General features: G+C 46.3%; 1 protein-coding gene across 1 annotated transcript; it reads right to left on the bottom strand.

Moving 5' to 3' along the window:
- Positions 1-4,136: 4,136 nt before the first annotated feature.
- Sec11c (SEC11 homolog C, signal peptidase complex subunit) lies at positions 4,137-21,039 on the bottom strand. The gene is made up of 6 exons (XM_052742354.1): positions 20,868-21,039; positions 12,294-12,403; positions 9,062-9,211; positions 6,837-6,956; positions 4,946-5,003; positions 4,137-4,343 (listed from the first exon to the last, which is right to left on the bottom strand). Exons 1-6 carry the CDS (start codon positions 20,952-20,954, stop codon positions 4,290-4,292), a joined length of 579 nt encoding a protein of 192 aa, XP_052598314.1. The 5' UTR covers positions 20,955-21,039; the 3' UTR covers positions 4,137-4,289.
- Positions 21,040-22,252: the final 1,213 nt, after the last annotated feature.

Here is a 22,252-nt window from a genome sequence, read left to right as displayed (position 1 = left end):
GCCGATTTTAACAGGATGAGGCCCATTATTGTTGCAGCAGCCTATTTAACAGACAGAAAGGACGAGAAGGCAGGTGGCCCCCAACAGAGCACCCCTGCTGGTCTTCAACATGTCAGGAGTCCCTCCCTGCAGGGGAAAGGACTGGGCTGGTGTATGACATGGTACAGGCTTGCACTGAAAGGGGAATACCAAAGTGAGGCAGGCCAGAGAGGGGGAAAATCATGAAGACTGGGAAAGAAAGGAGTCCCTCTCCTTGGGATCTGCCTGAAGCTGCTTGCCAGCTGAGAAGACTATCATAAAGACAAAAGTACTTCTGAGCTGTGTCTCTGGCTTGTGCCCACCATGACCACTGACGAAAGGGTGGCATTTAGTGAGCACATAGTGTGTACAGGTCAAACCCTACGCTCCCAGCACTCTGCTATTGCTTTATTCCTGGTGGCCTAGTTTGGTAACTGCGGTTTCTGTCTTCCATCTGTAGCTGAGGGAAGTTAATTTGCCCAAGGCTATGAAGGTAATCCATGAACTTTCGGGGATTTTAAATTCTTAGATCAGAATAGGAGCAATTCCAAAGAATGAAAGTGATTAGATTCTGGCCCAGACAGGGATGTCACAGTGCTCAGAAAACAATGGAGCAGTTTCAAATACCACTGGCTGTTTTCATTCCTTTAACAGCGGTCGGACATGCAGCCTGTGGTCTGGGCACCTCGGCATTCCCCCAGGAGCAGACTACAATAGAGAGTCACAGACCTTCCAACCCAGAATCCATCAGCACAACCGGAGACGTGCAGGCTCCAGCAGGCTTGAGAAGGGCTGGGTTGGTCTGCTTGCTTTGTAGATGCTGTTCCTGTAGGCTGGAGTGCCACAGCAATCTTTCTGAAAATCCATCTTGCCTTCATTTAGGAGGCATGGAGGTCCTCGCACTAAGCACTAGGGGAACCAGGGATGTTAAACACACAGGGTTATCTTTTCAAAGGGAGAGATTCATGACCCGTTTTCTGCCCAGAATGCTGGGAGTGGGTGTGGTTAATAGCCTGGTGGCTTTTGTGCCATCTGTGTGGCCAGACCTCCCACAGACCCTTATCTTGAGCATGTTTTCTCAGTAAATACTATAGAACCAATCTTTATGGAAGATGTCACTTTACAAAGAGTTTCAAAGTAGTCATGTCTTAAGTTTCGTTGTGCACATGGGATTGAGTTCATTATCACCAGGAAACTGTGCTTAAATGTGCCTAAACTACTCAAGGTGCCTAAACTACTCAAGGTTAAACCAGCCCTGGCCACTGAGTCATGTAGAACTGCACTGCCTTCTTGCTGCTCTCGGATGGACACCCTGCTGGCTGTGGTGTTTGTAGAGACCCCCAGACCTTCAAAGAAACTGAACTTTTACCAGACTTTACAGCCAAGTTAATAATATGCCTTGAGATAATTTCAGATTATCTATTCAATGCTATCCTACTGTGTGCTCAGCCTGTTTCAATCTAACTGGCAGTTAAGAGTACCCTCTTGTTATGTAACCAACCTTACTATGCCTTATACCTCCCATGTAATCAGCTTTAACCTAAGTGCATAGCTTTAATTATGTATTTTTCCATGCCCTGGGCCCAGAATAATGTACGTGTGAAGGTGCAGTTGTGGGTTGTGGGAATCATTTTCTGATAGCAGCCGAGTTGAAAGCAACCTCGAACAACAAATAGCCTACACATGTTGGAAGAAACATCAGCATGTGTGTGGTGAGGGGTGCTATTATGGGTCAGTAAAGTCAGTTTTTTCATTGTGAAACTCTGTAAATATTTCTGTAGAAAAGTATCTTCATTTCTTTCTCATACCATGTTTTCTGTGCTGATGAATAAAGACAGAGCTAAGCCCTTTATTGGGGACAGACAGGCAACAGGTACAGACACAGAACACACAACAAGCCACAGACCAAAAACTATAGGCAGACAGAAGATAAGGGAAAGAAGTGGAGAAGTCAAATTTGAACTCCATCTTGGTTGATACTACTCTTTTTATTCATTCTTTAATGTAACATTGAGAGGAGTTTCCCTGTTCTCCATATGGTAACTTCTTTGTGTGTGTTTGTATATGCGGAGATTTGTATGTGTGTAGGTACACGTATTCACATATATGTCTATGAAGTCCAGAGGACAACCTCAGGTATTGGTGAATCTTGCTTTTGGAGCCTGGAGCTTGCCAACAGGCTAGCTGGGTCCCCAGTGAGCCCCGGAATGCACTGGTCTCTGCCTCCCCAGGACTGGTATTATGAATGTACCACCATGGCTGGCTGTGTTTGATGTGGGTTTTAGTGATCAAGCACAGGTTGTCATGGTTACACAGCAAGTATTTTACCACTGAATTACTGAGGCCCCTAGGCCTTCCACCCTACGGTGCATCTGTCCTCAGGCACAGGCATCATCTACAATTTTTCCTTTTCTCTCTTTTTTTCTAAAATTTCTTTTTGGAAACAGGGTCTCTCACAGGCCTGGATATCTCCTAGTGGAGTAGGCTGTTTGGTCAGTGAGCCCTGAGGATGCATCTGTCTGTCTCCTCGGTGCTAACAAGTGTGTACCTCCACACCTGGGAATCAAACTCTGGCCCTTGTGGTGCAAGGCACTTCACTGAGTGATCTTCCCAGTCTCCCCACCACCACCAACTCCAACAGTAACTCCTGATACCTTCCATTTGCTTTTCTTGCTTAATCTTTGTTCACAGTGATTATCACCACTTGAAATTCCAGATTTCTTTCTCTCTTCCACCTACTCTACCAGAACCTCCATCAAGGCTGAGACTGTGTGTCTCAGCACCTAAGACTGCTGTGGATATGTTCTGTATGCTGTGAATATGTTGCTCTGACTGGTTGATAAATAAAATGCTGATTGGCCAGTAGCCAGGCAGGAAGTATAGGTGGGACAAGCAGAAAGGAGAATTCTGGGAAGGCTGAGTCAGGAGACCCTGCCAGCCACTGCGATGAGAAACAAGATGTAAAAGATACCAGTAAGCCACGAGCCACGTGGCAAGGTATAGATTTATAGAAATGGGTTAATTTAAGATATAAGAACTGGATATCAAGAAGCCTGAGCCATTAGGCCAAACAGTTTAAATAATTTAAATGTCTGTGTGTTTATTTGGGTCTGAGTGGCTGCAGGCCTGGGCTGGACTGGAGATAACTCCAGTTACATAAGACAGTGGCAGGAGTCTCAGTACCTCCTCGATATTTCAATGAGAGACTGCTTTCAATACAGGGCTATTTAGAGTAGAAACAGCTAACTCCACCACAGACATCCCTGAGAAATGGAAAAGGGTGAGAAAAAGAATGACTTCCCTTTGCTTCTGTATTCTCTTATTTTTTCAAAGGTGTATGCACTGTTTTATATCTATTTATTCATCTGTCTATTTATGTGTATGCATATCTGCCATGTGAATGTATGTGTACCATGTGTGTGCAGGTGCCTGAGAAAGCCAGAGGGCATGAGCTGCCTGACATGGGTGTTGGGAACCAAACCTGGGTCCTCTGCAAGAGCAGTGAGCTCTCTTAACCACTGAGCCATCTCTCCAGCTTCCACATTGTTTTTATAATTTACTGGATACTTTAAATAGCTGCACAAACTATCCCAAAATATATCACAAAAACAAAGCAGATTGCATCTCCTCCTCCTAAAAGGCTGTGGACTTCATTTGTTTATCAGATTATGCATGAATGAATAAAAAGTCACCCTCTTTGAAGAGCTTGTTTCCCTCAGACACATCACTCTGTAAACTCAGAGCTCTATTTTTGAAACGAGTTACTGGGACTGTATCACATGGACTGTGCCATGCCACCTCCTACAGGCCAGGCCCCAACACACTGTCCAGTGCCTAGAAGTGCTGCTGACCCCATGCTCTGTAGGGGCCACTACCTCCAGCAGCTCAGAGACTGAGCAGACTCCAATCAGAGGCCACAAAAGGAAGCCATTTCTGCCGGGCGGTGGTGGTGCACGCCTTTAATCCCAGTACTCGGGAGGCAGAGCCAGGCGGATCTCTGTGAGTTCGAGGCCAGCCTGGGCTACCAAGTGAGTTCCAGGAAAGGCGCAAAGCTACACAGAGAAACCCTGTCTTGAAAAACCAAAAAAAAAAAAAAAAAAAAAAAAAAAAAAAAGGAATCCATTTTTACTGGTGAATCATTTATTTGGACAAGACAAAAACATCTCCACCTGGTTTCCCTTTATACAGAAAGTGGAACGTTGCAAATATATTAGCTTTTCTCTTTTTCAACAGAATTCATTTCAATCTGGTCCCAGGAACTGCTTCTCGTGTTAGGATTCACGTTTTAGTAACACATATGCGCCCATCACAGCCAAAAGAGCATACTGTAAAGAAAGCACAATGGAAAATCATCGTGAGATCTACAAATAAACTCGGGCTTACAAATGTATTCAGCTGAAGCCTGCTCAATGCTGGACTGAGGACAGACTCAAAAGATGACCTCTCTCCCACACGCCTTGTTCTCCAAATGAGCTGTTCAATGCACACTGAATGGAGACCCAAAAATATACTGATGACTTGAGATCACATACCTGACAAACACAGCTAATGCCTATCCTTTTAGATTTCCTATTGTCTTTCAAGTGATTTTCTAAAATAGAAATGCCATTTCTGCTGAAGTTGGCTGATAAATATGACCAGGGTCTTGATGCTACTTCAGTTTAGGTTAAAAATTTTCCATAACAATCAACACTTTTATAAGCACCATTTTATAACATAGGTAATATAAAAGTAGCTGTTTTAAATAACTAATTAAAATGTTAATAATTTAGGTTATTATGCTAATTTGTAGGTAAATTACAAATGCTCCACAGAAAAAGCAATGGCAAAACATTTTATGATGACTTCCTATTTACAACAGCACAGGTAAAAGCTCCAGTATTTAAAAACTTAGTAAACACACACACACACACACACAAATTCCTACCTTGAATTTTGGATAGTCATTCATTATAATGGTGACCATACCAACATAAGGTAAGAACCTAAATTGTGGGAATGAAAAGCAAGAAATATAAAATTGGTTTACTATAATGATGATATAGCATGTACTGCTCTACACATTGGCCTCAGGACACCAGTCTTCCCATGGCACACCACTGGCTAGCCTGGGAGGCCAGTGCCCACTCCTTTCCCAAGGCTTGAGCAGCAAAGCATATGCACGCTAAAGGCTGGGAGGGTTTTAAGTGGTTTGAGCGGCAAAGCTCTTTGGCTGTTCTTGGTATCATTAAAATAATTAGTTGAACCACTTGTACAAGTAGAATAAGCAACTTCCATAAATCTAGCTGATTTTGTTTTTAGGAAGAAAAGTATTTTCAGGTGGCCTATGTAAAAACAGCTACTAGAAAAAGCTTCAAAATAAAAAGCAAAAGATTTATATGACCTGAAAAGAAACCAGCAACAAATAAAGCTTGAAAGCACACAGAAAACCATCCAGAGTTTAAACAATCATCATGATTTTCATTTCAGTGCTTTTCAAGTGTAACAAATGAGTTTACTGAGAAATGAACACAATGGATCAACTCAGACTCAAATATGCTAGTAAGAAGCAGGTGCCACGTCCACAGCACCTTCCAGTCAACACCCAGTGGTCTGCCTCTCTCCTGTCAGTGGCCTTCATGGGCTTAGAAATACAGGAGCAGCTAGGAGGAAGCTGCCCTCGTCTCCCTGCAGACACCTGAGAAAGTGCAGCAGAGGGAAGTGGGGGAAGGCTTGGGGAGAGCCCTGCGTCAGCGCCTGATCGGTAAAGATGACCCTCCCACACAGAAGCTGTCATCCTGCCTTGGGTGACCAGTGACACTGAGACAGCAAGTGGACATTTCTAACAGGGGTTTTCAACTTTATTTATTATTAATATTTACAAATGGGTCAGTGAGAGAGGGGAAGCAACTCCTTTACTAATTTTTTAAAATGAGATACATTCTGTACAGTGTCAATCATAATTAATTCTTAAAACAATCATGCATTTAAAAATTTACCACAAACTTTCTAATTATGAGAAGCAAATAGGAAAATAGTTCAAATGTCTACCACAAAAAGTCTTTCCAGATGTTTGCATATGGAATTACGGGTAACAAAAGAACAGCATTTGGCCACTTAAAAGGGTAAAGCTGTAGATTTGACACAAGAAGCTACTTCCACTTACTGTTGGACAAAAAGACTCAATCCTTCCAGTTAAAACTATATGTAGTATGTGCTCACATCTATTAGTAGAGTGTCCAGAACAGTCACTGAAATGCTAATCAGAGGCCATCTCTTGGAGGATTTCTAGTCATTGGCATTTAAACCCCCCAAAATAACTAATCTTTAGGTGAAGGTGTGTTTTGGAATAGAATTAAATCCAGGATATAGGTAATATATTCCAATTCAGTTATAGTTTTGGGGTCCTTGGATAGCTTTAAGTTTTCTTCATTAAAAAAAATATTTGTTTATATGTGTGAGTGCTTTCCCTGTTTGTATGCCTGTGCCAGTGTGTGAAGTGCCCCAGGAGGCCAGAAGAGGGAGTCAGATCCCCCAGACTGGAGCTGCCATGGAAGTGCTGGGAATCGAACCTGGGTCCTCTGGAAGAGCAGCCAGTGTTCTAAACCGCTGAGCCATCTCTCCAGCCCTTGAACATGTTTTGTTGAAGGCAGGGTCTCACTGTATAGCCCAGGCTTAGGGTTTCTTTATTAGTCTTCCAAGCACACCTTAGACCTGCTTACAACACGTGGATGCGTCACGTTTGTGACAAATGGCTATTGTCTTACAAGCTCAGTCTCTTCATGTTTAAGTGTTTGCTGGTGTCTGAAGCTTCTGTGTAACAACAAGTTCATCCTCACCCTCGTGCTCTTCCCACCACGTCCTTCTTCTCCAGCCAGTTCTGGCCTTCTTTGTACAAGCCCCTGTCATCAACTTCATTATTATCCCCTTTAGTCAGAAATTTGATGTCTCCATTATCTCTGGAAAGCAAAATGACGTCCTCTCAGAAGTCATTCTCAGCGCGGCATCATTAAAAACATATTAGTTTAACGCAGACATTACAGCCAGACAGCAGGATTTAGAAAGCAGTTGAGGGAGACTTGACCTCTCGTTGGTCTAAGTTGATTGCTTACAGATAACCACCCAGCTGAAGCACAGATCTAATGACAATCTCATGGACTTAAATTCCAAAACATTCAAGTAACCCTGACAACCGAAACACAAAGCCAACACCAGGGCAATGGGAAGGCAACACCGGTGCACAACATCACTTCTTACTCTGGCGTTCTTGCACTGGAACCAGGGCTGCTGGTACTAACTTACTTGTAATCCAGAAACAAGAGTATCAGTGTCATGATCAGTGGGCAAGATCATGGGACTAGGTCCTGTGGGTCCGCAGCAGTCCAAAATGGAACTGGAAGGGACGTTCCCATACTCACCTCAGTTGTCCCTCTCAAGTCTGACTCGGTCAGACACCAGCTGAAGTTGACTTACTGACCTTCACTTGAACTGTCTCATCCCTTCTTAACCCTCACGGAAAAATGTTAGGATGGATCTCACTCTTACTCAGTCTACATAAGAACTTGCCCAAACCACAGAGATCCGCGGGTAAGGTGGTTTCAATGTGGCTGTGCTTTTTAACTGACCTTGAGCTTACCAAATGGAGAACTATTAATGCTTTACTTCCTTCACCACTGAGCACAGTGGTGTAAATCCCATCTGCAGGGAAACAGTCACAAATGGCAGCAGACAGATAGAGTCAGCAGAGAGGCGGGATTCATTAAGCATTCTAAATGGGGGTGCACTGCAAACCTGGGTCCGGAACCACAAACCTGTAGCACTGTGTAGTTTATAAAGAGGCAGTCTTTCAAAAGACAAATGAAAACAGGCACCATTAGGATGAGGTAAGGGGCTCAAAGCCTGCAAGCATCTGAAACCGTGTCTAAAGGAACAAGCTGATTTGTAGTCATGGCTGTATAGACTCAAGAGGGAGATTATCTGTAGAAGTTACAGCAAAAAGTCATCACTGCCCCAACTCTGAACACGTTTCCATCTTTAGAAATGATTTTCAGATGAGGTGGAAGCCCTGTCGCACCATCCCTGCTTCTTCTCAGGAAGTTAGCAAGTAGACAGCACGTAACCATTTAAAAGACGCCTGCATCTGAGCAGCCTGTACTGAGTCTGAATTAGTCCAACGGTCAGTGCGATAAGGTGAGTATTCTAAGTGGCCCTGGAAGCAGCGAAGGGCATGCATACCCAACACTAGAAGTCACTCTCAGACCCAGTCTCATCCTTCTCATCCCCCTCCCCCATGGCGAAAACTTCACCATCTTTTAAAACACAGACATATCTAAATTTAACTTTATAAACCACGTACACAAAAGTGCTAATGTCAAAGCTGCACAAAGGTAAAGGTGCACACCAAGTATATAAAATGCAATCTCTCTTTCACACACACACATGAGAGCTTTCTGCATCTGAACTAGAATTAAGTGTCTTCGTTTTAAAAACAGACGCTAGTAAGATCTTGGGGCGTCCATGCCACCTAAGGAGAAGGTGGGGCTGGCTGTGTGGCGGTGGGGGACAGGACTAATGCAGGACACGTTATGCCAAATTATGAGGTGCCCTGGGAAAGGAGGTTTTCACCCACCAAGGGCTGAAGTGAGTGCTAATAATGCCACTTTGGCCACAGTGACACAGAGAAACAGCTAGCTTCACTACATGTCAGAAGAAATGTCTGGTTTCAAAGTAACCCATCTGGTTAGTGTGATTTTCTTCAAGACTCTTTCAGACAGCTAATATCACACAGCCCTTACATTTGTGCAGCAGTCTGGGTTTGGTTTTTGGTTTTACGTGTTTTAGGAAACATTCTCTCACTTAGCTCTCATAATTGCCCTAGGAGTCACGGTGGGTGAAACCCCATCCCTCCCAGTCTACAGAAACAGTCAGGTCACTGGTGCAAAGCTTCCCAGTTAATAAATGGCAGAAGGAGAACAAATCTGGATCTTTCAATTTTCTAACTAATCTTTAAAACCATCTACCGAAATGTACAATACCAAAATAAAAGCAAATAAAGCCTCTTTACTTTTCATGAACCTTGATTACTCTGTGAACTATCGGAATGTCTCTTCCTTCAACTTTAAAAACAACTATTTCACCAGCTCTGATGGGATCCTCCCGGAAGTTTGTGAGGAACAGCAGATCTCCCCTGTGAAAGGCCGGCTCCATACTGCCACTGCAAAGAAACATAAAGTCACCGTCAGGGGTACCCAGTGTCCAAAGGATAGGAAAGGTAAACTCCCAGCCGTGGTTGAATCCACGTTCACAAAGGGTTTCCTCCAGCTCAGATAAGGAAATGGCCAGTGAGGAAATGCTTTCTACTTAGGCTGGGTTCAGGCATGGAAAGGAGGCTCCTCGCAGGCCCTTTTCTCAGCCTATCCCATTGTCTGTTTCTCACTCCTTGAACAAGTACTGCCTTGGAGCTGAACCAAGAAGAGTGTCGACTCTGAAGTAAAAGCTGCCTACTTATGGCCTTAAAAAAAAAAAAGTCCCACCTCCACAAATACATCTCATTCGGAGCTGTACACTGTTAGTTCTGGTTAATGTCTGGGGCGGTCCCTTCATGTCATAGCATGGCCTCAGCACCCACAACACTGCAGAATCTTTTCAGGGGGTGAGAAACAAACAAATGAACAGAGGAAGAGAGCAGGCCTGTCCTAAAGCATGCTGAGAGCTGGAACAAAATCTGAACCCAGTTTGGCCTCTTGCAGCATCAACCTCAGCCATGTTCTACAAAAGCCCAATGCTAACAAGTATTATTGGTGTGGAAGACTACATAATCTTCATGGAAATAGTTCAAATCTCTGCTGTATTCAAAGGAAACTGCAATCTGCTGGGAATTGAAAGTTAAAATGTAATGCATAGGAAAAGAATAAGAGCTGTAAATATAACTTCATAGGAGCTGGGCAGCCAAGGATGAGCTAGCAATGTCTGCTCATCAGGAAAGAGAAAGAAACAGGCTAATGGAAGCCCTGGGGCCTTTAAAGGAGAGTGGTTCATGAAGCTGGGCCTCCTTCCAACCATCCAGCACTGGTGCCCTACAAGCTTCCCAGCAGACAGAAGGCAGGGAGGAGATACGTGGCCTGTCACTGAGCATCTGCGGGGCTCACGTTCAAATGAAACCAGTGCTCTGTGTATAGGATCGGACCTCGCACGCTAATCAGGAAAGCTGAGTGAGAAGAGGAAAGGGCTGACGACAGAACTGACTGAGCCAGAGAGGAAGAGAACAGGAAGGTCAAACAAATGTGGCCCCAATGTAGAGTCTTACTGTGCCCTCCTCTCTAAAGTGAGCTGGGCTTCAGACTTCAGTTTTCCTTTACAGAACGACGGTCAAAATGCCTCATTTCTCCACCAGTGGCTTCATCAGCAGGGAGGCAGTGTTAGAAAACGCTCTAGGTCGTGACAATGGATGGCACTGACTGAAGACACCCCTCCCAAAGCACCAGGGATAAGAGAGGGCCCTGCAGTCCAGCAGCTCTCAAAGTTAGGAACATCAACTGGCAGGTGTTCTCCCACGGCTAGGGACCCCCAACAACACAGGGACTTTACCAGCTCATGACTTCACATTAGACTGCTTTAAAACTATAGAGGATGCTTTTTTAAAAAAAGTCCCTGTGTACTGCACTTTCACAGGAATATCTGTGTGTGCATGTGTGATCGGGAGGAACCTGGTGATCTTTGATCCAGGGTTGCTCTACCAAAGATGATCTTGGAATACTTGAGACTTGACCTCAATGGGCCTCTGCATGAGAGGGCCATTTAGAGTCCTCCTCTCCCTCTTACCTGTGAACACTGAACACACTGCCTCACACTGCCTCACACTGCCTCACACATGCCTCACACTGCCTCACACTGCCTCACACATGCCTCACACTGCCTCACACATGCCTCACACTGCCTCACACTGCCTCACACTGCCTCACACATGCCTCACACTGCCTCACACATGCCTCACACTGCCTCACACTGCCTCACACATGCCTCACACTGCCTCACACATGCCTCACACTGCCTCACACTGCCTCACACTGCCTCACACTGCCTCACACATGCCTCACACTGCCTCACACTGCCTCACACATGCCTCACACTGCCTCACACATGCCTCACACTGCCTCACACTGCCTCACACATGCCTCACACATGCCTCACACTGCCTCACACATGCCTCACACTGCCTCACACTGCCTCACACATGCCTCACACTGCCTCACACTGCCTCACACATGCCTCACACATGTTTGGCCACTGAGATCCATCCCTAGCCCCCTTCTCCTAAAAAGCTTTTCATTGCTCCTGCCTCCTTCCTCCTGCTCCCTTGCTAAGGATAACTCAGGACCTTGAACGTGCTCTGTACTTGCTTTACCACTGAATAACATCCTAAGCACTCTCAAAACAAAACAAAAACCCTCCAAGCTATCTATCATCCTTCGAATACCCTCCGACCGGAAGTATGACCCCCTAAGGACATAAAGCGGAGCTACTCCAACTGAAGCAGAGCTATGGTGGCCAGGACTCGGGAGCCTGGTCCGTACAGGGCCCAGGGCACTCCTGTCAACACTGATAAGTCAAGGACCCCTCTGCTCCTCTGTGAGCGACACTTCCTCAGGCATTTACATTTATGAAAACTGCAAATCCACTCCTTGGCTAGTCACACGAAGGAGCCCCGGGAAGTATAGACACAGCTGCAGATCTATGGTCTGGCAGTAGAGCCTAGGGGAAGGAAAGGCACTGGTTTGGGAGCAAAAGCCCCATAGTGTGACCTTGGCTCCTGAACTGGTTAGCTATGACTCTGATCAAGTGACCACAATTGGCCCCCTTCTGCTCCCACACAACAAAGAGGCTCTATTGCTACCAACAGTGAGACTTAATGATGTCAGACACACTGAACAAAGCGCTCTGACACACCTGCTGGCTGCCAAACAGGGCCATTTGGTTTCAAATGGACTGACGGTTTCCTCTCGAATAACTTTATGGCTGCATGAAGTTGACAACAGTTGCTCTTCTAAAGCAGGTACATTTTCATAAGCATAGCCGTCTCCAGGAGATAAAGGCCATTGACATCTCCTGGCACTTGCTGGGAACTGGAGGGACACAAGCTCATTCTACTGGGTATTGCTTAACGTTTTAAACCAGTTAGGTGTAAAGGTCGATGTGTACACCAGGAATGCATTCTCCCACTTTCCTGAACAAGGCACCCTGGCTCCTTGATCCCAGGGAAGCAGCGTGACAGGATGAGGGCCAGGATCAGGACCTACCTCAGCACCACCACGATGGGACTCTCGCTGCCCGTGAGAACAATTAAGCCTTTCCATATCATGAGTGCAGAAGACACGATCATGGCAAAGTTTAAAACCTGGTAGTAGAGCTGGAACGAAAAAGGCCAAACCCAAGTGAAAACAGTGACGGCAGAATATTCAATATTCACACAATAGAGCCTGGAGGTACTTATAAAATGAACAAGGCATGGTTGTAGGGCAGGTAGTATTTCAACTTTTATTCACAGGTAAGTCTTCCAAACCTCACCTCACAGTCTGTGAGAAAAGGGAGAAACAGTTATCTGTCTGATCAGCTTGATCAGCCATGGACTCTGCCCAAGTGACTGCTCCACACTCCTCACCTGCAATAGCCCTGTACAGCAGGGGGCTCTATTGCCACTGGCAGTGGGGCCTAATGGCCTCAAACACACTGGCCAGAACATCTAAGCACCTGCTTGCTGGCTCCCAAATACGAGCACTTGGCTTCAAATAACTGAAGATTTTCCCCAAGGAGGCTGGTAATCAACACTAAACATTTCTCCTAGCAGAACTCAACCACTGGCAGCTTCCACTGCAGCTCAGCACAGATGCAGCTCAGCATCGGCTAGTTGTGCAGCCCCATGTTCTCACCCTGAGAGGCTGGCACATCTAAAGTGACTTCTCCTAAACTGCACCTTCAAAAGAAGCTGAACAGTACTATAGGGCTCAACCAGCAGGCCTCTGCTTCTGAAAAAACAAGAACAACAACTTTCCTTTGAAAGTTTGGAAACAAAACTTTAAAATACCTGTTTGTTTAAATGCTCCATAAATACTTTAAAAAGTGAACAGTAAATATTTGGTTAAGAACACAGGTACAGGAGTCACCGAAGTCAACGGGTCAGGGCTCACCCTGACTCCTGCACGGGTGCTAAGGTACAGCCTCTTCTTTGCCACGGCTGCTAAGGTACAGCCTCTTCTTTGCCACGGCTGCCTGCCATACCTGCCAATCCCTGGAGACTGAAGGGCAAACCGACATCTGTACACATCCCAAGCCCTTCCAACAGCAGTTGAACTGTCAGATGCCCTCCATCCTTCACGAGGCCACACAAACTAAAGTTACCCTTCTTAACACTACTCAAGAGATAAGTTCCTCAGGCCCTGCCCTTCCTGCGGCGCAAGAAGGCACCTGACTTTGGTACCTATCTGCCTCAGTCTTCCTCCCCCAGGCCCTGGAAGTATCATGATGATTTGCAGAACCATGTGGATGCTGTTGTCTCAACCCTGGACCCATCTCCAGCAACCTTCTTCCCTTCCCTTGGACCATCCACCCTGGAATGGAAGTCACTTCAAGGTCGTATCTCTAATTCAGTGATCCCTCCTCTCTGGCCCTATATTCTCTAGGTATCTGGACACGGACAGCTGAGGGCTGTTCTTTCAGGACTCTGCCCCTCACCTAAGTTTCCCATCCTTGGCACACAGCATGTGCATAGTGGTGTCCATACCTTCCACAGGCCTGGCACCTTTACTCCACATACTTCTGTTTATCCTTGCAGGGGATAAGATTTCAGCCTTCCATCTGGGTAGGACTGGGTATCTCACACGTTTCAATTTTAGGGAAAGGAGGGGATCCACTTCAGCCTGTCCTCTTTTCCTGCTTCACTTCTAGAGACATCTGCCGCAAGCAATTGAGTCTGGAAGGGTTCTGTGTCATAGGACAGCATCTTTCCTCCCCGCATTTTCACTTTCCCAGACTACTTCAGTTACCATTTTTTTCCTGTCTTCCAGCTCCCAGAACCTGGGTGATCTTGTTTCCTTGCCTGGACTCCCCATCTTGAAATAGTTGATGACTAAGCATCTCCTTTAGTGTGTTTCAGAAGAAGTGAAATTAGCTAAGTTAAATCCCATCTTAAGTATCTATCAGCTTTGCACACTTTCTTTTGGAGTGTGTTTGGAACAGGAGCCACATCATGTGGCTCTGAACATCATTTCCATTTCAAATTTAACTTTAACTGAAACAATGTGGAGAAGTGGACTGGTTTTGGGTTCTGGTGTTCTAGCACAGTGGAGTGCACTGTATATTTTAGAGATAAGGACAAGATTTTTAGAGCTTTAGCATAAATAAATGATAAATGTTTGAGGTGACAGATACACTAATCACTGTGGTTTGATCATCACACAATGTAAACATGACTGAAACTTCACACCGTACCCCATAAAGCGACAAGTTAATAAATGTGAACTTAAAAAACACAGTTTAATATACAACAAAATACAAGTTTTAAAATGCACAAGGCCTGCAGAAATGCAGCCAAGGCCGCTGAGGAAGGCTCAGCAGGGAAGTGCTGGGTGGCTTTCCAGGGCCCTGACTTCTGAGTGTGTACACCATCCTTCACAGCAGTAGCTCTCAACACATACTGCCATCATCGCAGGCCCGAGAAAAGCATTTCTAAGAAGCTTCCGGATGACACCAAAGCTGCTAGCTTGAGACCACTGTGCTTTATTCCTAGTTCTCAGCAACATCCACACATTGGAATCACACAGGAAAGCCATCCAGCTGAATCCACCGTGGGAAACACCAGCTCCATGTTTCCTGCACGTCAGCTGAGAGATTTCTGGTGTGGGAGGATGAGTGGGAAGGGACTGGCCCACTGTTCCACATCTTTCCCATCCAATCAGCTCCTGTCACTCCACCGTGACCTCTTCCTCCATATTAGGCTTCTTCCACTGGTGACATCCCTTCTCCTTCCCAAGGTCTCAAAGGAGCTGCTGCCCTAGGTAGAGACTCCATCCACTTGGAACACTCTATCCTGCCGCCAGTTTCTCCTTCTCCACCTGAACCTTCCATGCTGCCGTCGGCACCAGCACGCTAACTCCTCCCAACACCGAGGTTCCCAACTGCCTGCGTGACTGTGCATCTTGAAAGGTAACTCAAAGAGTTCATATCAGAGCTTCTCTGGGAAGCAAAGTAGTTCCATGGCTGTAACTCTCACCGCATCACTAACAGAGCCCCACTGGGTCACTGGAAGAGCGTCCACAAGTCTTCTAATCCACTCCACATCCACGCTTGTTTCAGTGTTCCCTGGCCACCTCTGTGCTGTGCAGTCGCCCTTCAGTTGCAGCCTACTCTCTTAATACGGCCTCAGAGGCCCCTTCCCTGACAGACCCCCGCACCCCCCAGCTTTAGCTGGTGAAACTCACCATGCCAGCCACACTTGCGGGACCTATCAGTGCTTCAAACTGTACACATGCCTTTCACTTCAAGCCCTTTACCCAGTGGTTTGCTCTGCCCAGAAAGCCCCTTCCCTGAACTCTTGGCATATCCACAGCTCACCCATTCTCAAGTCCCACTTTCAACATCAGTGCCCAAGGGTAGCCTTCCTCTATGTACTAGACCAGGAGCCAGCAAACTTTCCATTTCAAGGGCCAGACAGTAAATAGTTTAGATTATAGGCCACATAGTAACTATCAAAGCCACTTAGCTCTGCTACTGGATTTAGAATGTAGCCACAGACAATATCTAAAAGAATTCACACGGCTATGTGCCAATCAAACTGTATGAAAGCTGACAAAGCACTGGAGCTTGTCAGTCTTTGCCGCAGGCCGGCCTCTTCTTCCTGTTTCCTGTTCTCACTGTAGCCTCACAGCATCCATCACCAGTTATACATATACTCACTTGTCTTTCACACTAGACTGTGAATTTCACAATGGCAGGCATCATTTCACACCTTGTTCAGAACTGTATTCTCAATATTCAACACAGGTCTGGCAATAGTGAGCATTCAATTTGCTAAACAATGACAAACACCTTTAATAAACAGAATACAGACAAATCAGCTATAAGGGAACTAGAATGCCAACATGAGGTAAAACTTAAGGCTGTAATTTTTCAATGAGGAAATATAAGCAGCAAGTAAACACTTGAAAGGTTCGAATCCATAATCCTCACTCCTTCCCTGCAAATATAAAGTTTCAGTTTTTTTAATGCTAACACTCAGGATTAGTACCAAAAGCTACATTGTGGGAGAATGCAAGTTAATATAAGTACTCTCAACTAGCATTAATATCAAAAGATTACTATCAGCCTGGGATTCCTGCTTGTAAGAATTCCATCTAAAACAGATAAGAAACTAGGCTCCAAAGATACTTGTATCAGTCTTATTTCTAATAATGAGGGGAAAGTAGGAAATGGCAGATTACCCCACTATTTCAAATAATGAACACTAAGCAATTGCAATAATACCTTGGGCAAACTATAAGCCCAAGGAGGTGGTCTAAGGCCAGAGGTAATCTTAGGATAGTTACAAGTCATTGATTTTCTAGGTGTGAGTGTACAGATGCTCATGTGTGTGGAAGCCAAAGATCAACCTCAGGTGTCATTTCTCAGGATGCTATTTGTGGTGGTTTGAATCAAAATGGTCCCCATAAAGTCACAGGGAGTGGCACTATTGGGGGTAAGGCCTTGTTGGAGGCAGTGTGTCACTGGGAGTGGGCTTTGAGGTTTCAAATGCTCAAACCAGGCCCAGTGTCGCTCTCTCTTCCTCCTGCCTGCTGATCCAGATGTAGAACTCTTGGCTATCTCTCCAGCACCATGCCTGCCTGTGTGCCGCCATGCCTCCCACCATGAAACCTCTGAACTGTAAGCCAGCCCCAATTAAATGCTTTCCTTTATAAGAGTTGTTGTCGTGGTGTCTCTGCACAGCAATAAAAACTCTAATTAAGACACCATCCACGTTGATTTTTAAGACAGGTTTCTTACTAGCCTGGGGTAGGCTGGCTAGGCAGAGAGCTTCAGGGATCCGCCCGTCTCTACATCTCCAGCCCTGGGATTATAGCATCCACCACTGGATCTTTTGCATGGGTTTCTGAGGTGGGGGTGGGTCGAACTCAGTAAAGCAAGCACTTTACAGATTGAGCCATCTCTTCAGCGCCAAGCATTGATTTTCTTCTTGTGCTGGCTAGTTTTATGTCAACCTGACACAGGCTAGAGCCATTAGGAAGGAGGTAACATTGATTGTGAAAGTGCTCTCACCAGACTGGCCTGTGGGCAAGCCTGTGGTGAATTTTCCTCATTGATGATTGATGTAGGTTGGGACCTAGCTCTCTGTGGGCAGTGCTACCCCCCGGGCTAGTCATCCCAGATGTTAGAAGGCAGGCTGAGCAAGCCATGCCGCCACGGCTTCTGCTTCAGTTTCTGACTCTGAGTTTCTGTCCTGAATTCCTGCCCTGACTTCCCTAGGTGATGCACTACAAGTTGTAAGATGAAATGATGAACCCTTTCCTCCTCAAATTGATTCTGATTATAGTGTTGCATCACAGCAACAGAAACCCTAAGTCACTTCTTCAAAATGTCTACAGTAAGCATGGACTGGTTCCAAAAATCTAACCTATGGCTATTAAAATAATCATTTTGAGGAGTAATAAAACATGAAAATGTATTGAGATGATACAACAAAAAGAAAGCAGAACTCAAGAGTGTCTCTTGCCAATATGACCACCTGGCGAAAAGAGGTGACTTGAAGCCATCGTAAAGGATTCAACTCAAAGTAGAACAGAAGAGGAAACGTAAAGTAACGTGCGGTATCTTGGTGCTGTTTACCGCTCTAGTCAGCAGTGTGAACCTGGGAAAGTGGGGCCTAAAAATGAGGCGGACTAAAGTCTCATGCAATCACCAACTTTATTCAGAGCTTCAGACAGTTTATACTCTGAGGGTTAAGAAGAATCACATGAGTAAGGGGTTCAACCACAGGGCAAGCCATATGTAGCAAAAACATGTTTTTCCATAGAGCATGTAAATAAAAACAGCTGAAGTGAACTCACTCCTATTCTTGACACCTAGGAGGAGCACAAAAACACACTCCAAGAACAACTCTGTGTTTTGAAAAAAACAAAAAAACAGGTCACAAGACTCTTGTCTTGTTGGAGTTTTCTCACAGGCACTCAGAATTCTCACACGACCCCATTCTTGGACTGAGTTCCAACATGATGCAATCAATATGAAAGTAGCAATAGAAATATAATTCAATACTAAAGCCATGAACCATTTTTTTTAACTACTTGGCTATTGTGTCTATTTGCTCATTATGAAACTAGCACTGTATTCCCAGGAGAGCAAAATAGAGGTGTGCTAAGTGGACCCCCTTAAACCATAGCTTCTAAAAGCAGATGTCACTGGCTACAAATCTTCCCCACCTGCTCTGTTTGAGAACAGTGTGTGTAAACAACGGCTGTTTCGTTATGAACTACAGATCCGGTTGGGAAAGTCCCAAACCACAATTTTAAATAAGGACTGCCAATTTTTGATAGGTTTTCAGATCACCAGTCTCTATCTCAACAAAAAGCAAATTACAAGCTCTTAGTACTTATTTAATAAGAACTCTGAGTTAAGAACATGTTTTCCAGTATGGTTCTCTGTGCTTGAAAACAGATCACTGTGAGGTAATAAAATTGATTCCTTATAAACACTTCCTTTGAGAAAGGCTAAAGAGATAGCAAATACACAAAAAACTAACAATCGAACTCACTGCAAAACCACAAGTCATACTTCAGACGCCCTACCATTAAGGTATCCACAAATCTGAGTACAGGTTTGGCAACCAGGAATCTAAAAACATAATTTTGACCGAACTACAGACAAGCTGAACCCGTTCCAAATATACCTCATCACATTTGCATGATGCCTTGCGTTGAGCTTCATTTTGGCTCACCAAATAAGGACCCCAACAGAGCCTTAACGCAAGCCCACACCCAATCTCTGGAATCAGCCACTTGCAAGTTTTAAGCAAACATTTCAGGCCAGATATTCTGGCCACAGAGCAGCAAAAACACCAGTCACTGTACTACTTCCTCTCTTCCTCGCTGCAGCTACAAAGAGCCCTTGTCCTGCATGTGGCTCTTATTTATTAAGTGGGGGCAGTAGAGAAAGGGGGTCCTGCTTCAAGGTCTGACAAGGTGTCAGAGGACCCTGTTATGAAGGGGGAAGAGTCAGAAGCAAACGAAAGACAAGTTTTTTTCCCCCAACCATTAAAAGACAGTACAGAAACTGAGCTTATGAATTTTAATTAGTAGACCATCAAAACAAGCAACACAACAAGCTACTGACCCAAAAGATCCGACGGCCAAACCAAGTGAGGGACTGATAGATTCATCTGAGGCCCTCTCTGATGGTCTGCAATGATAGCCGTTAGAAATCAGTACCAAAGATTTTAAAACTCCATCCAATCATCTAAATTTAAAACAAAGCCGTTCTTCCCATGACCAGTGTCTGCCCTTGGGGCATTAGTTATTGCTGTTCCAAGCTAGTGTGAGTCCCTACTAAAACTCCTCTTAGCCACACAGACCACAGAAGCTCATCAGCGCAGCTAGACACAACCAGATCTTAATCACTTCAGAAAATCCAAGTCACCAAACTGTCCCATATGGTTGCATTTTTCCAAAATTCTTCACAAAAAAATGGGAGGGGGGGTTGGAGAAGGGGAAAGGGGAATGGAAGAGAAAGAGAAGAGATGTGGGGCTGAGGGAGGGGAAGGGAGATATGTGCCCCAAAATAAGTTGTGCTCTCTCAGTCTCATAGCTCCCATCTCTACATGGTGGAACAGATAACTCTGAGGGCCATCCAAATCATGAAAACGCCATGTGTTCCACCCTCTTCAAGAAAGACCGTACTTTTCTCACCACGGTGCGTCATCATCGGTAATAGCACTGGCTAGCTATCAAGATATCGGGGACACTACAGTCCCTAAACTACAGACTGCCCTATCCTACTTTTCCGGGCTGATGGAGGAAGTGATGGTGCACAGTAAGAGATGGGGGTTGGAGGGGGGGGGACGACACACAAAAAAAACTTTGTCTCAGCGGGCTTCTTACAGAGCAGTGAAAATGAAGCCCAGCTATCCAAGGACGCCCCCCGCCCCCCCGTCCCCTCCCCGCCCCCCCCCCCAATCCTATGGCAGGTGGTGCTGCGAGAAAGGATGGAATCAGAAAGTTAGAAGAAACTTCTGAAATCCTTCTTAGGAACGTCGATTCGGTCTCCAAGGACTGAGCACCACTCAGAAGGCAGAAGCAGCACTGAGTCCCGACGACGCACGCCCCCAGAACACCAGCCCCTCCCCCAGCTCGGGAGAAAGCCCTTTGGGGGGGGGGGGGGATCCTTGAACAGCTCCCACGGTAAGAAAGTTCTCCCCTTCCCCTCTGCCTGCCTCCTAGCCACTCGCAACGGCGCGGCCGGCCGGCGCGCAGCCAGGCCTCTGGAGCGCCACAGGGAAGGCTGTTCCCTCCTCACCCAGTGGCCCTCCAAACGCGCAGACAGCTGTCACTTGCGCTCCAGTCATCTCTCTTCACTTCCGCAAGCGCATGTGACATCCACTGCGCTCCCCTTCCCGCACCCCCTCCCCAATTTGCTCTGGTCCACGCAGGAATGCCAACACTTGCCCACACGTGGGTGTGGGAAGATCTGAACCCAGGGCCTCTGGAAGCCAGGGAGCTCCGGTCACACCGAGCTGCCCTTGCCGGTGCGAGCCTCACCGGGGAAACCCCAACTCCTGCAGCCGCAGCGGGTCCCGGTGCACCGGGCGCGCCCCCCACCCGAGCCTCCGTTACCTGTCGTTTGTTCATCTTCCTCAAGTCTCCAAAGATGTCCAGGCTGGACGTGGGGAGATGTGTCCCCACGGCGCCCGCGCGTACCATGGCGGGGTCTCTGGGGGCCCGGGCGGCCCGCCGGCTCCTTCTGTCACACACAGCTGCGGAGCACCGGCAGGCCCCGCCCACCAGCCCGCATCCTGGGTGCCACGTGACCAGAGTCTCTCGTGGGCTTCTGGGAATCGTAGTCTCGTGAGGCTCAGCTCACCCATAGGCCCTGGAGGAGCTGGGAGAAGGAGAACTACAAGTTCCAGAGTGCTACGGGCGGAGAGCCTCGGCCAGTGAAGACCCAGGGCTCCTGGGGAGCGTGGCGAACGGGCTCTGAAGCCTCAGCCGACCCTTCTAGGAGATTGTGGGGTAGCCGATGAGCCGCTTGTCTAGGTGGAAACTCGGAGAAGTGACTGCTCGAAAAGAGCGGAACTCCAAGACTCTGGTCAGGCGCCAGCCGGACACCTATAGCTCCCTCGCTTTCACCTAGCCGTGTATCTTGGCCATTGGATGACTGCCGCTAGGAAAGGCGGAGCTTCTGCCCTGCGGGCGGGCAGTGAAAAATAGGGGCGGGGCCTAAAGATGGGCATGTCGGGTGGGCGGGGCCTGGGGAGGCGGGAGTTTTGAAGCTGTGGGGTACCACTCTGAAAAAAATAGCTGGATTCGCCGGGCGGTGGTGGCGCACGCCTTTAATCCCAGCACTCGGGAGGCAGAGCCAGGCGGATCTCTGTGAGTTCGAGGCCAGCCTGGACTACCAAGTGAGTTCCAGGACAGGCGCAAAGCTACACAGAGAAACCCTGTCTCGAAAAACCAAAAAAAAAAAAAAAAAAATAGCTGGATTCTATTGCAAAGGAGCAATCTGTGAACCATAGTGACTACAGACGTTATCAAAGCGGACATTCACTGCATGAATAAGTAACCATCTCATTTTATACTTTAGGAAGGACAGTCCTAGAAAGGGTCTATGCCACAGCCACAGTAAAGTGATGGAGTGTGGAATAGGCCTCAAGTCCCAAGTCCAGAATTTCCACAGTTCTGGTCCTAGGTTATCTTTGATTCGCTCATTTACTTTATCCTTTGTTTTATGTATTTATTCGCAAATTTTTACCAAGCAGCTACAATGCACCTGATGGTATTCTAGGTACCTGAGAAACATTGATTAAAAAAAACAAACAAGCAAAGATCCTTGTCCTATTAAAACTTAGGTTCTACCAGGGGTAGACAGAGCTAAACTTCATGGTATCTGCATTTTAATCTCAGGATGCAATGCAAACACCGTCATCTCAAAGTGTTGCTGGCCCAGGATGAAGGCAGGCTCTTTGGACATTAGGGGAAAATGTATAACTACATTCATTTTG

This window comes from Peromyscus californicus, unplaced genomic scaffold, assembly GCF_007827085.1.
Source record: "Peromyscus californicus insignis strain IS unplaced genomic scaffold, ASM782708v3 Scaffold_17__1_contigs__length_78620276, whole genome shotgun sequence".
NCBI lineage: Eukaryota > Metazoa > Chordata > Mammalia > Rodentia > Cricetidae > Peromyscus > Peromyscus californicus.
The sequence above is the reverse complement of the archived record's forward strand: the minus strand, read 5'-3'. Positions and strand labels throughout refer to the sequence as shown.

Bases quoted from the DNA above. Each gene is read 5' to 3' on its own strand.
- Sec11c (XM_052742354.1), bottom strand. From the start codon at position 20,954: ATGGTACGCGCGGGCGCCGTGGGGACACATCTCCCCACGTCCAGCCTG. The intron at 12,404-20,867 runs GTAACGGAGGCT...TTTTCGTTCCAG, and splicing joins GGAAGATGAACAAACGACAG to CTCTACTACCAGGTTTTAAA. The intron at 4,344-4,945 runs GTAGGAATTTGT...CTTTCTTTACAG, and splicing joins ATGACTATCCAAAATTCAAG to TATGCTCTTTTGGCTGTGAT.